Source organism: Myiozetetes cayanensis, unplaced genomic scaffold (genome assembly GCF_022539395.1).
Source record: "Myiozetetes cayanensis isolate MyiCay16 unplaced genomic scaffold, myiCay2020 scf21, whole genome shotgun sequence".
Taxonomy (NCBI): domain Eukaryota; kingdom Metazoa; phylum Chordata; class Aves; order Passeriformes; family Tyrannidae; genus Myiozetetes; species Myiozetetes cayanensis.
In genome coordinates, this window is record NW_026087423.1 from 9967484 (window position 1) to 9982309 (window position 14826).

General features: G+C 42.6%; 1 protein-coding gene across 1 annotated transcript in view; it reads left to right on the forward strand.

Moving 5' to 3' along the window:
- The window catches only part of TMEM132B (transmembrane protein 132B), a 225931-nt gene that overhangs the window by 86623 nt on the left and 124482 nt on the right, over nucleotides 1–14826 (forward strand). The window contains exon 3 of the mRNA XM_050318218.1: nucleotides 13381–13521. Coding sequence (XP_050174175.1) covers nucleotides 13381–13521 — 141 coding nt within the window. The remainder of the gene's footprint in view (nucleotides 1–13380; nucleotides 13522–14826) is intronic.

Consider the following 14826-nt stretch of genomic DNA (forward strand, 5'->3'; position numbering starts at 1 on the left):
ACTGAGCCCTAACTTGATGTTAATGTTGCAATTGGAAAACAATTGCAATTTGTAGGTGCAAAATTGTGTCCATAAAAATACAAGGCAGGTCGCTTTGCTTGTGCTTCTTCATCCCTTGGACCTTCTGTAGGAGTAAGCAGAGTTACCTGGTTGCTGGATCAGGATGCATTTCTCCACCTGTAGTCCCAACAGCATCTCCTGTGTGCAGAGCACCATGAGGATGAGTGACTCTTTGAAAGTGGAGAGTTTGGTTTATGAATAAATCTTCTCCAACAGCCTCTTTAATTTAAGTAGCAGATAACTTTAAGCCTCCCTTCCCCACCTCCTTTCCGTACTAAGTCTTGGTGAATGGGTCTTCCCCTTAGTTTTAATGGGTCTTTGAATATCTGAGCAGTACTGTCAAAAAGGACCGTGAAAATAAAGGTTTCACAGCTGTAGAAACTACTCAGATGTTCCATGAAGATGAAGTAGGGAGGGAAATAATTAATCTTTCTGTCTTTTTTCAAGATGTGTTAAGATCAGATCAGGTCATTTTCTCTGAAGTGCTGGGGAGGAGCTCAGGGGGAAAAGGGCTTGTCTCCAGAAATTAATCTCCTGGTCTTCAGGATTAGGCTCTTGAAATATGTCTGAAAGTGACTGCTGTAACAGAACAAGGAACATTTATTCCATCCTGGTGCATTTTATACACCATTTCAAGTATAATTAAGCTCTCCCTCCCCCAGTTGTTTCCAGATATTCATGGGCACAAGATGAGTGATACTGTTTCACGAAAATACTATCTTTTTGGTTTTCACTGCTTTGTCAGATTTTCCTTGAGCTGAGAGATATACTTTTCTGCTGGAGTGAACAAGAAGGCTGGGCTGATGTGGCTGCATGCAGGGCTTTCTCTAGCCCTGCTGTCAAGCCTGGAGAGCAGAGCTGTCCTGCCTGTCTCCATGTCCCCAGCTGTGGAGGAAATCTGCTCCTCTGGACACCCTGGGAGGAGAAGACTCCAGAGAGACAGTTCTTCCCTTCCAGGCACAGGGAGGAAGAGCCACGAAGACACTTGTTTTACTTGTCCCCTTGAAGCAAGAGAGGAGTGGCTGCTGTTTTCCTGCTCAAGCATAACTAGTCATAATTAGCTTAGCCCTGGGTTATTGGTCCTTTGCTGTACGAGAGCATGAGGGGGTGTGTGCGGGTGTGTATTTGTGTGTGTGTTTCTCATAGTTAAGAATTCTGGTGTAAACCATGCTGGCATCATCCTCTCTCCAGTCACAGCCACTTTTTGACCAGCCCCAGATTTCCCAGCAGATGTTAAATGTTCTTAACATGTGAGGATGATTTTGCCTCCAGATGCCAAGCTGTGAGACCATCACATGGCACCACGGAGCTGAGAGCACAGTGTGCTGCCCCTTGTTAATATGACTGAACAGCTGATTTCCTTTACTGAAGGTTTGGAATCCCCCTAAGCACAGCAGATTCCCTCGCTGAATTAGATCATCTTTCTGTCGTTTGAGCCTTTATATCAGAACAATTTCAGTATTCAATCCTCTAAACAAGGCTCATTAATCACAAATTCATGACTAACAGGGTTACAGACTAGTTACAATTGGAAAAGTGGAACAGGAATGGGAAGTGCTTAATGCTCAGTTGGATACAGTGTCTCACTGTGAGTGTTTTTCCCTGAAAACCATTGAATGCATTGTAATGGATTTTAGCTGATTTTATAGGTAGTTGATCCTGTGCTCCCCCCAACTCCTCCCAGTGGGAAAGCCTGATTTTGGAGTGTTTGTTATGGCAAACACAGTGTATGCTTTGAAATACTGAAAGTCATGAGAGATTTCTTAGTAGCCAGCACTTAGGCCTCTGTAGTCATCATAAAACATGAATTGTTTCTTCTCCTCCTTTTTTTGATCGTGACCTTTTGCAGAGAGGATTTTTCATCTGGTTTCTGAGGATGTGTGGGAGCTTGGATCATGAAGAGTGGTCGAGGAAACAGGCTAACCAAAATCAAAGCTGTTAGAGTGGCTCACTGGTATCCTCACAGTGCTGTGAGCTGTCCCTTGCTATTTGTCTTTCTGAAGTTCCCTGGGGCAGTGCTGGGTGTTGGAGTCTGTTGTGCTACTGCTTGTAAGAATCATCTCCTGGTGAAGGACCTTTTTTTCGGTCCTTCACTCTTGACATGCTCCTGAGTGAATGTTGTTTGCCTCAAACTATTGAAGCAGCTCATTTAGCAAGGATGTTGTGACTGAGCCATGGTGGAAGATCTGCTGTCCTTACAGGGGGAATGCTGGTGTTGCAGGTGAAACCAGAACAGAGACATCCTGGTGGCAAACAGACCAACTTTTTGTTACATGCATGGTACCAGGACCTAGCTCTTTCTTAGGGATTAACGATCTGGAAATGGGTTTGCTCCCCTGAAATCTGCAAGTGTTTTCAAAAAGAAATCAGAAGAGCAGTGTGCAGCTGCCTCTCATCCTGTTTATTGTTGTGCCAGACCTGTCTGCCCACGTGTTATATCACGTTGGAATCCATCGTGAAGCAGGCTGCTGTCTGTGACTGGTTTTCAGCCCTGCAAACACTAGAGTTTAATTTAAAAATTGCTGTAGGGATTAAAGAATCCTTCCCCAATCCTGCTGGCCCAGGGTGAGTAATTCCTTTCGACAGGCAAGTAAAATGCCATTAGTTTCTTGCGTTACAATCAATCACTGTGGTAAACGGCAAGTAATTTTTGTGGGGTGGCTGCTAAATTTTCCTGACAGCTTTGCAAGGCTGGATAAGCTTTCTAAGCTGCAGCAGCACTGTAAGCAACAGTCTTTGGAGGGCTGGATCCACCTGACCTCCTTGCCCATCTCAGGCTCTGGGGATGCTGGGGTCTTTCTGTGAGGCCTCAACTTGCAGGATGATATTTTGGCCAGATCTGAAGAGCAAAAGCTGGGACTTGGAGCTTCAGGGCATACAGAGGGGCAAAATTTTCTCCTCATCTTCACAGTTAGAAATATTGCAGGCAAATCCAGGCAGACAGTGCTTTGGCATCATCCAGTTGTGAGGCTTTCTCTGGACTTTATTGCTGTAGATTATGGACCCAGCCTGCCTCTGCTGCACAGCTGTGCTCGGGGGAGAGACAAAGCTTGGGACTTGCAAATCCTTTGCCAAATCTGCAGAGATCCAAAAGGGGCATTCAAAAAGTCATTGGTTGAAGTTCAACCTACCTGCAGAGAGTCTTCAAAAAGCTCCTGAGAAGCAGCACCTGAAGAAACAAAACTGGGCTGCCAAAGGTAAAAACCTGTTGGCACAGGGGTCAAAAGGGCTGACTGGGGCTACTTGAGCACCAGAGTGAAGAGCTGGCTCTTGAAGAGAATCTTGGAAAATTGTGGTCTGCAGCTAGGAAAGAAATCTTAGAGTAAAGAAAGCAGAATGAAGGGGAAAAAAAAAAGGGAAAAGTCTTTGATGTTTTATCCCAGCTGGAGGGCTGGTTCTCATCAGAATTTGTACATTATTAGCCTGCTTGGTGGCCATTGGTGCCTGGAGTACAAACCACGTAATCATAATGCTCACTAAAGTTTTCACTAGCAGCAGAAAAATGCTTTTTTTTTTGCTGTAATATATGATGCCACCTTTTCAAGAAAAGTACTGGTCTGAGCTGTGCTGGAAATTGAATTCTGTCTTGTGGAAAGGGAGATTATTTCCCGAGGTTTCCTTATTCACCGTCCTAGCACATTCTGCTCAAGGTAAAGGTGCACTCCAGGATGATTGATTGGCAAGCACGAGAGGACTGCTGTTCCATGTGACAGGGATATAAAGAACGATATTTTTATTTTTTGACAGTGAAGGGGAAATGGCATTACTAGCAATGTTCAGCAATGTACTCTGCAGCCCCAGTTAGCTCTGCATATTTTATGGCATCCATTTTCTTTCTTCGATTAAACAACATAGAACCCCATAAAATAATCCAATAAAAACAACAACTACTAGTTCAGGCAAAGTTCTTGTGGCCTTTTTAATTTTGGGAAGGATTTTCATTGCTGTGGTTTGTTTTTTTTTTACTCTTCCCTCTAACTCCATCCCTTGTGCTCAGGTTGGGATCTCCTTGCCACAGCCTGGGTGGGGAACCTGGTAACAACCTCTTTTGTGCTGCTTCTTTATGCAGAATGCTGAGCAAGCATGGAAAAATGTACTGTAGATCCTTTAAAGACCACAAACAGTCCAACAAATACAACAAACTCCAGGGCTGACTGTTAATACTCTGCAACAACCCAGGAAAGTTCTGATTCCAAGTTATTTCTATGATGTCTGGTAAAAGATAATTCATTATAATAGTGAAAATTGTATTTAATAAACTTTTTCCTTAGAGGAGATGTATGAGTCTCCAAGGTGGTGAGCAAATTCAGCCACATTGATGGACTATTTTAAAAGGTGTAAACCCCCATTCTGTGTTGACCAAGACAATGCCATGGAGCTCATTATCCGCTTTTGCAGGGAGAGAGGTGGAAAATTTTTGCTTTGTTGTTGTTTAGGTGCTTCCAGGAACCATGACCTCCAGGGCTTTTTTTACTTTTTATTTTATTTTATTTGTAGAGGTAGAGAAATGACCTCTTTACAACAATTCTTTGTCTCCCAGGAGGCCTGAACCCTGTTCAGGCTGCAAACATTTTTGCAGTGCTGATTTCTGAAAGGAACCTTTCATTAAAAGGAAATCTGTGAGCAGCTTTGTCTTAGCAGGAGGAAACCTCTGGCTTACTTTGATTTTTTTTTTTTTTATGGTTTCCAAAGCTGTGTTTCTGCGTGATTGCAAGAATTCCAAGCTCAAATTCTTTGGACACCTTCAGGCTTGGTAATGCATATTCTCCCATACTTCCAGGCTTTAAGGAAGAGTTTCATTTATCAGAGCATTGCATTGGTTTCAAGGCAAAGGGCACAGTCTGAGTGTTTTAGATCTTTCAGAGTAAGGTTGAAGAGACTGAAGGGGATTTGATTTTTGTTCTGTAGACACATGTTACAGAAAACCACTCCAGTGTTTTATTTCCTCTCTCTACAGAGGAGTTAAACCAGAGATTGTTGTGTTGGAGAAGAGGGCAGGCAGTTCAGTCCTTGGAGATGTCCAACAGCACGTGACAGCAGACACTCCTGAGCTCTTTGAATAATGATCAACAGCTCATAAACTCAGTTAACTCCATGGAGGCAGTGGAATAAAGGAAAATATCTCTGCTCTTTCAGGGGATGCAGAGGTGTGAGCTGCTCATGCATCCTAATGAGAAAGGGATGTTACGAGTTGTTTGGATGTTAGGAGTTGTAAAGATCATTTAGGCTTGGAAAAAGACCTGCTGTCTCCTCCTGATCAATAGTAATAATGGTTAGTTCATATTTATTGGATACTCTGAATGTGTAAAATGTCAAATGATTTTAAGAATTGTGTATTTATTTGCAGATTATGGGTGATGTTTGGCAAAGGACAGAGGACCTGTTCCTCTTCCGTGCTGGTGTATCAGGAGTCTCTGGAGCTATCAGGCCTTTTTTCCTGCTGTGAAGAGTTTGCTGGAGTTTAAGAGCTTTCATTACAATCTAGACCCACATTTGCTTATGCTGCAATTAAAGTAGTTTGTGTGTCAAAGGCACAACAATGTTTGCAGGTGGACTCCCATAAATTTTGGGGTTTAGCTTTATTAAGAAAATGCCGATTGCTACAGAACTCTTTGACCTGCAGTTTCAAGTACTACTGAGAAATTACAGAAATTTATTGAAATGCAGGATTTGTATAATTTTAAAGTCTACAAATACACAGTGTCTCCATAGAAATAGTAAGGGTTTTTTGACAAATTTCCATACAAAGTTGAGTAAATATCCTTGTTCCCATTTTGAAGTTGCCCAGACAGTTAAACTGTTAATAACATGTCTTTAGTCAATAGGTTTGGACCTGATGTCTCCTACCCCAGTGCCTGGCAACCATTTTTCTCCCAGAGGGACAAAATTCCACTCCTGGCATATTTCAAAGAAAACAGTGCTCACTGTGGGAGACGGCATTTTCATTTCATATTACATAAAGCCTTCAGAACCTCTCAGGTTTCCATAGCAGTGTTGGAAACCCATATAAACCAAGTCAGGTTTGTGACAGGAATAAATAAGAATAAAAATTAATAGCTTTAATTTCAAGCCAATTAGTATGTCTTTCTGCTGTTTTTCTAAGCTCTATTTGCTTACCTAAAAGAGAGAGAGCAGACTGAAAAATGAAGTTTCTGCTGAAATATGAAGATGAAATCTTAAAATGTCTTCTCTCTTTTAAAAAAAAAAGACAGAAATTGGGGATTTTCTATTGGATATGGAAGTATAACATGATGTTTGTCTGCTTTGAAGTCGAGCATGTCCTCTTTGCTGATTTTATAGTCTTATATCTTGAAAATGTTTTATTTCAAAAAAATTTCATAAGGGGGGACATCTCTTCTGACCTTCCTTCACAGATGTAAAATTTAACATTTCAGTGTTAAATAAGTGCTTTAAAATTCATCAATCTGGTGATCTAGACCAGCTGAGGAACTCTCCTAAAATGTTTATACAATCTTAGGAAAAGTGAGGGTCTCTTGAGGGAAGCTGCTGCACTTTTTTTTGGAGAAGTTTTATATACAGTTTGATGAAAAGAAGGAGGAAGAATTTTTGGTAAAATACTCCCCCCATCATCATCATCTCCTGTTTTTCATCCTGCCTTATTTTGATCATGCGTCTGTAAAAGCTTCCTCAAAATCATAAGCCATCATACTCAAGGGGAGGTTGTGTTAATTTGTCTTCCCTAATAGTTAATTTATCACATGGAAAGCGCTTTACTGTCAGAATCCAAATTAAAATCCTGTTTACTCTTTTCATTATTCAAAATCCAATATGCTAGTGAGCTTGATGCTTAGCATATTTTGAAACATCTGATGGGCTGCAGGAAAAAAAAAAAAGAGGTTGATAGCTTCACCTTTTGGGGTAGAAGAGTGGTAATTGTATCATTCTAAATCTTTAGCACTGTTCCCCTCCATGATTTCAAAGGGTTTTCTGTTCTCTGAGTTGTTGGGCTTTTTTTCACGTCAGCCACCCCATCTGTTGAGCAGCTTCCCTCCTGCTTTGCACCACACTGGCCACTGCACCTATTTTGTCTGCTTTGTCCTACCCAGTGCTTTGACATTGACTTTTTCTCCTTGGGCGTGTGTTGGACTGAGATATTCTGACGTGAGACGGTAATAGCTGCTTTCATACAAGCTGCATCCCCAAATGTTTGGCAAGGTTAAGTGAGACAGCTACAAAGGGTTATATAAAAATAACTGCTGCAGGGAGGGAGTGAGGTATGCCAGAGGGAGGGGAAGGCAAATCTCCTGGTGTGGTGCAAAGGTTGAGAGAGTGCCGAGGTGATGAGATGCAGAAAGGGCATTTCCACGAGGTGCAGGGTGGCTGGGAGAGCTTTGACCCTGCAGTGGGGAGGTGTTCTGGGGGAAATGGGATCAAGGCAGGCAGAGCACAGTATACCCACGTCTTGTTTTGGAAACACATTTGGGCCAATTATGCACTGAATGTGCAATGAAGGGTCAGTCACTGGGGTAGTTTTTAGCATGGACGAAGTTTTGAGGTCTAATAATTTGACTTTGGAAGTTGCTTCCTCTAAGTACTGAGTTGTCTTTATCCTCAAGGGCAAACATCCTTGTTTTTTTTTCCCCACCATGAGTTTCCACATTGTTTCCCTGGTAATACCAGTTACCACTGGCTTTATATAAAAGTCACATTAAGTCTCTATGTATTTTGATGTGTATTTTACACATTTACACTTGAAAAGATAGCTTTACTTATAGTGACCTTAATGTGGAATTGCAGAAGCAAACACAGCTGGACTAGTGCTGCTATTTTGAGGAGAATATGATGGGGAAGTAGTTTGAACATAAATATGTGACAGGTCTTTTAAAATATAAAAAACTCCAAAGAACTAAAGTTCTTGGAAAAATACCTTAGAAAATAAACACTTGCTTATGTGTGAAGATTTAGGGCCTGAGCCCCTGAGCTGTTGTAAATCTGACTTCCAGAAGAGGTGGGGCAGTGCAGGGTTCCTGTTTCACTCATCCTTGAATCCCACTGCAGCAGAATTTGTACATGGGCTGGTCTTTGATGACCACAGCAGGACATGCTGTCTGTTATTAGTGGGTCTGCAGCATGAGCAGGAGAGCTGGGTGGGTTTAGGGTGAAGACACCCAAATATTCCTTGGCAGTTCTGGTTGTAATTCCTGGTTCTGTCACATGTTTTCTGGGTGACTTTGCATCACCTCACTGCCCTTATATTTCTGGATTAACCATGAATAATTTTGGTCAGGAAGCTCAGGAAGGCCCCAAAGAGAGGGATGGTGCTTCTCCTGGGGGGAGCTCTGGTCCCACCTCAGCCCTCCATCTGCTCTAACTGTGTTTCCCAAAAGTTTTGCTTTCATATGCTCACAGTGATGAACTCCTGACTGTCTGTGCCTCCCTCCCAAATGTCATGGAGTGTGCTTGGATGTGGTGATTATGAGTCTCATACCCTCTTCTCCTTCTATGTCCCAGCAAACTCCCATTCCTCCCTCCACCTCTACAGGGATACTGATATTCCTTCCTGTAGAGAAACACTGCCCATCTCACCCACACCCCAGAAATCCCCAGATGTTAGGCCTGAATGCAGTGATTATTTTAATTTACAATGCTTGGTTTAATGTATCCTAAACCACATGTATTTTAACTAGAAACTCCCCAGGGTCCTTGTTCAGAACTAATTGCTTGCTGTTTGTGCAATTCTTCAAATACATAAAATGCTCTGTGAGGGCTTGGAATCACTCAGCTCTGCTCTGGTTTGGTCTTAAAGATGGCTAGGGGTGTCTAGCTGAAGTGCAAGCCTGGGAATCTGCCCTCCTCCTGGCTCTGCAGAGACAGTATAATTTTGGGCAAGTAGACTAAAGTGGCCTACAGCTTGGATTTCCTGTAGGGGAAGGATAATGGTTTTATTTTTAATTGGGCTAAAAATGCAGTTGGAGGGCTGACTACAGAAATGGTTGGAAATTACAAAAGAAATTTATCATGGCTGTTATTATTAGTACGTCATTGAGAGCGAATTTAGCTCAGATCATGTTTTCCCCCATAATAGAGTATGGGGGAATAAGAAGATTTCTAAAATAACTCTGAAAAAGTCTTTTTTCTCATATTTTTGAGCATTTCCCATCTGCTGTGAGCACATTCCTGTTTTATTTCCTAAATATCTTTTCCTTCTGTTTCTATTTTGAAAGTTCCTTTTGCCAAGATTTTACTTCCCAGTTACTGCTGCCAGGAGTGGGGAAGGGGTGTGTGGCAAGCAAGTATTTACCTTTCAGATTGTGCAGTTAATTGACTGGGAGGCCGTGGAAGTCCCTGCACCACTTCCACTGAGTGCTCGGTGCTTAAATCCCTCTCGCAGCCCTTCAGTTGCTTTCCAGCTCTGGTGATTACTTGTACCTTCTCCTTTCCTTCTGTTGTAATAACTGAGAGGAGAGGTTTGGAGTGGCTGGATTCATGGGGTCACATGCATTTCAGGCCGGGATTGCATTTAAAAATAGTTCCTGGCTGTTGCAAGTTGGCAGGCAGGGAATGCCTCTGCTTGCCCACTGCATTCAGTCTCTCATGTTTCTGTCTTTATATTCCACAGTAAATGGAGGACATACTGTTCAGGGGGAAAAGTCCAGCCAGGGCTACCAAATGTACAGTCTACACTGGAAGCAGCTCCCTGTGTTCTGCCTTTGGAGCTGGAGAAGGGGCTGCATTCCCTCCTGAAGCAGTTTCATTGATTCCCTGCTCTGGGCAGCTTTGGCACTCCCCAACTCTCCAAGCTCTCTCCTCTTGAGATCTTATGGGGAAAGTGCCATGAAAGGCATCGCTGGAGGGTGTCACATTTCTGTGGGACCTCCTTCACCCCTAAAGAAGGGATATTATGAATAAATAGGCCCTGTTGCAGGGTAACTTCTGCTGAGCTCACTCAGTAATCCTCTGTCTCACATCTCTGCTGATTGCTTTATCAAAATGCCATGTACCTTGTAATGTTTTAAAGGTGGGCAAGGGTTTTTTAACAGGACAATTTTCCGTCTGAAAATTCTGCTTTTCAGAAAGCAAGTATTTCATGGAAATGAAATGTCAGTTTTGCCAAATTTCCAATTGGCTGTCATGTTTTGTTCCTTTTTCCTTCCCCCCGACCCCATTTCACAAATACTTTTTATAAAAAGAAGGAATTGAGCCATCTTAGTGGTAACAGTTACTTCTTGGGTCATGCTTCTGTGAAATACTTCATTTCCATGTTTTCAAGCCCAGAGATGGTAGAATTTTTGTCAGCTGGCAAATTAAAGGACATCAGATTTTTCTCAAGCAATTCCATTTGTCCTTACAGCTCCCTTGGAGTTGGAAGGGCAACACTTCCAAGTATTTTATATGTGGGGAAGGGAGGTATAAGAAAACTAAATAATCCACCCAAGCTTATAATTGAAGCCTGGCATGGAGTGGTGCCCACACATGTGCCATTCACCATCCTTTATCCAAGTCATGTTAGCTCTGCTAGGAATTTCTTACTCTTTTGCAAAGCCTCAGTCCCCAAAACTTACAATGATTTCTGTGCCTGTGGAGTTTGGGGGCAGATTTAAAGATATGAATCACTTATCTGAGGAACAGTAGGCTCAAACCTCCCATATGTAGGATGGTTTAATTTGAATTTCTTGACTTTTCCTAAGTGAGAAACTGAATGTAGTTTCTTCCTTCTTTCAACCTTCCTGGCTCCGCTGATATCCAAAAATGCAAAATGACATCTTGTCTCAGCCCACCAGAGCAGATGCATTGCAAGGGACTAGACTGGAATTTTTCCTAAAATGCAGCATTCTGAGACGTTTTTGGAAAATGTAGCTGGAGAGCAGAGGATTCGATGTTCACTTGATGCTAACCCAGCGAGGCAGGAGATATGCAGCAAGTGAAAGCTGTAGGCACAGCCCACAACCAGCATGGCCAGAAACCAGAAGGCCTCCTGTTAAGGGGCAGAGCCCTGCAGGTGAAGCCAAGTGGTGGGTCAACAGGACAGGCACCAGCAGAGCCTCCTGCGATGTCCAGACAGGGATAAACCATCTCATCCAGACACGAGAGAACAAAGCTCCTGTCTGAAGGAGGTGGACACAGCTGAGGGGTTGAGCTAAGAGGGGAGTCATTGTTTTTGGGGTGTCTGGAAGAGGTTGGACCAACTGGATATGTGGATAGATGTGGATATTTGAGGCTCTTGCATCTTTACCCCCACTCTGTGTGTGAGGACCACTGGTGGAGGTAAAGAGGATCAGCAGCTTCATCTTCCACGAAAAAGGAGCTGCATAGGGGTCCTGAATGCTTATCCCTGCTCAGGTGTGCAGGGAACTGTGTCATGTTGCTCTTCATCCTCGTTGGGATACACCAACATGAGGTTTGGTTCAGAATAGATGTTAGTAAATGCTGCAGAGTGAAGATATCTGTAGTGCAAAAGCTGTGTAGGAGGACATAACAAGCTTCTGACAGATGGAAAAAGGCTGATGAATCCTGAAATCATGGGTGAGATCCAGCTGTCCTGGTGTGTGTGTATGTCCCTAGCATCTCCTACCCTTCAATTAACCTTAATTAAGCAAGATTTGACCTGGGTGGAAAGTCAGGTTAGAGGTTTCCAGACATGTTGTCAAGAAAAAATATGGGAACTTAAGGGGATGGGGAGGAAAATTTGTTAAAAAAAAAATACAATTTTGACTGAGAAAGAAAAATTTTTAAAAGTGTTTGGTGGGTTTTTAAATTATTATTATTATTTTTTCTATTTTGGCCTTAATGACTTTTTTCAAGAATGGTTGACTAGGTCTAATGAAAAAAAAATTATTGAATCCATTGCTGAGGGCCTAATTCTCTATCTCATGTAAATTACAAGTCAGTCTGAAATGAAGCCATGCAGGTGTCTTGCAGGAATTATTTGGTGCAGTGTAATTACTACAGCATAAATGAATGTTCCTCTGAAAAAAAAGAAGAGGAGATGATAGGAAAGGGGCCCATCAGCTTTGAGGTGTGTTGTGTGGAGATATGAATGCCTGTGGAAAAGCATCAAGGAGACAATTAGAAAAATATCAAGTAAAATTCTGTCTTTACAGGGAATATTTTTCATCAGACTGGTTATGCCAGGTACAGATTTGACCCATCAGGTCAGTAAAGCCTTACAGGCAGAAATAAGGGCATCATAAAAGCAGGATGAATTAATTCCTTCTCAGGGGAAAAGACCACCCATTGAGTCCTGAAGTTACTTTGATCCAAATCTATGAACTCAGCTAGAACTTAAAGGAAATTCTTAATAGTGTAACATGAGCACCAAGTGGCCACGAGGCATCAGGGCAAATCCATCACAATTCACTGTTAAGTAACGCTTCAGGTCTCAGCAGAGCTGTTTCATTCCACCATACAACTAAGAGGTCCCTGTTGGCTTTGCTTTTAATTAATTAAGTCACAGTAGTGGCAAACGTGGCTCTGCAGCAGTTGCTTTCTGCCTAATTGTTCTCTAGGCATATTTGCAGCACTCCTGTCGAAATCCCAGGCTTGTTTCAGGAGTCAAGCTGCACAAATGAAGTCCCTGCTATTAAAAGCAGTTTGTTTCCTATTCCTTGGCAATCTGTTCCTAGTGCTGAGCCCTGCTGGAGCATGGACTTTTTATTTTTTTTTTGGCAATTTTTTTCTTAAGCCAAAAAATGGTGACATTTAGCAGCTACCAAACTGATTTCAGACTCTCACCATGCTCAGGAAATCAAGGTTCTCCATGTCAGCATCAGATTATTTAAAGCAGCAAGAGTTTGATATGCCCAGTTTGATAGATCCTGATGCAATGGCATTAATATTTTCACCCCTCAGTTCTAGATCTGGAATAACTTATTCCCTTTCACTCCTTCCTGCATGATGGTTTTTGATCAGCGAAACACATTTTTTTCATGTAGACTGACCTAATATTTGAAGGCACCTTGCTCCCAAAGGTTTGCAGGCAGGAGGATGTATTTTATATCACAGTCCTTTTATTCTCCATCTTAAACTGCGGGACAGACACAGCAAATTAAATCAACTTATGCTTAGTCACATCTGCTTCATTTGTATCAGACTGGTGCCACTGGAGTAGAAATAGTTCTTAATGTCTCCACATTGCTCAAGCTGAAAGTTGACTGGCTTTGCACACAATGAAACTCATACTTCATCTCTTTAAAATGATTGGACCTGTTTTATCTTTTTAAAGCAGAGTGACTCGTGGCCTCAGCATGTCAGTGTGTTATTGACGGGGGAGGGAGTATTTCCCTTCAGCTCTCCCTTGTTTACCTCTCTGGGGTGATTTGGAGATCTGTAACTAAAGCAGTCCCTGTTGTTCCCCAACAGAATCAGGACAGCCCCAGGTGTGAAGATCACGGACATCAGAGTGAGTGATGCTGACCAGTGGGGGGTTCAGGAGGAGACGGACAGCGCGAGGACCACGGCCACCGTCACCTGCGTGCACAACGACCCAGGAGCAGAGGACAGGTGAGGCACCGCGGGCTTTCCTGCAATAACCCTTGCTGAAGTGCTGTGAGAGACCTACAGAAGCTTCTGTAGTGAGCCATACTGCTCTTATTGGCAGCATTTTTCCCTCCTCAGCCTCCTTGAAAAAGCCAGATGTGATCCGATGAGAGCTTTTTCCCTTTGTTTCACTTCTGAGCTTTGGCAGTAGATTATCTAATTAAATTGGAGGCAGCCCATTAGTCCTTAGCTCACATTCGCTGTTCAGGAACCTTCAGGGCAGCAGAATTCCTGCTGCCAAAGGGCCAACATGAAAAAAATGAACTAAAATGGAGAAATATGAAGAATAATTGAAATCAATATAGGACAATGCTGTCTTCTTTATTTGAAAATCCATGAAAGTAACAGCTACTCAGTTTTACTCATTATTGCTGCAAAACACCTGAGTGTCTATGAACTCTGCTGAGTGCTGTGTACTTTGTTATGGTAATGGGAGCTGTATCAAAGGTAAGGAGAAATTTACATTGTTAGTCAGAGTTATGTATTTTACAAAACGAGCAATTTCTCTCCATTTTCATGCAGTTAAAGTACACTGTGCATAAATTTAGCTAGAAATTGTATAATAATTAGGAAATCACAAAACTACATGTCAAAATTTTTATTTGCGGAGTCTTTTGCATCCATCCCTTTTTTTTCTGAAAACTCCTGTGAGGGAGAAAAAGTGGTTGCTAGCAACTGTTTGGATCTAGGAGGATTGTTGTCAGAGTTTTGCAGTGCAAAGAGAGTTTCTGCTCTGCTTGGTTTCTGCAGCTGTATTTGAGGAGCAAACAAATCCCATCCAGCCCTGGGTACCTGCCATGAAAGTGTTGAGGGGAAAGCTATTTAATGCAAGTTTACTTTTGAGCAACAGGCCCTGCAGCAGGCACTGCTGAGGTGAGAGTCCTCTTGGATGTGTGAAACAGGCCTGATGAATAGCAAGGAGAAGAGCCTGTTCCTCTCCAGTGCCGATGCAGAGTGGAGGCGACTGAGTGGGACGCAGACATTTGCCTTGCAAACCCGTGAAGTGAGGGGAGGTGACTCCCCACTCAGTGTCTCTGGTGAAGCGCTACAGAGCCTTCTGGCATGAATTCCGGGCAAGGCTTTCAGTTCATCAGCTCTTTCATGCACTTCTTCTCAATTAAAAAAACAAAACAAAAAAACCCCCACAATGGCTGGGCACATTTGTCCGTTGTAATTCTGAGGTTGTGATGCAGGAAATTCCAACCACCTTCCATCCTCATTTTCCTGGAGTTTCCTGGGCTACTGTGCTGATAGAGCTCTGGCAGCTGG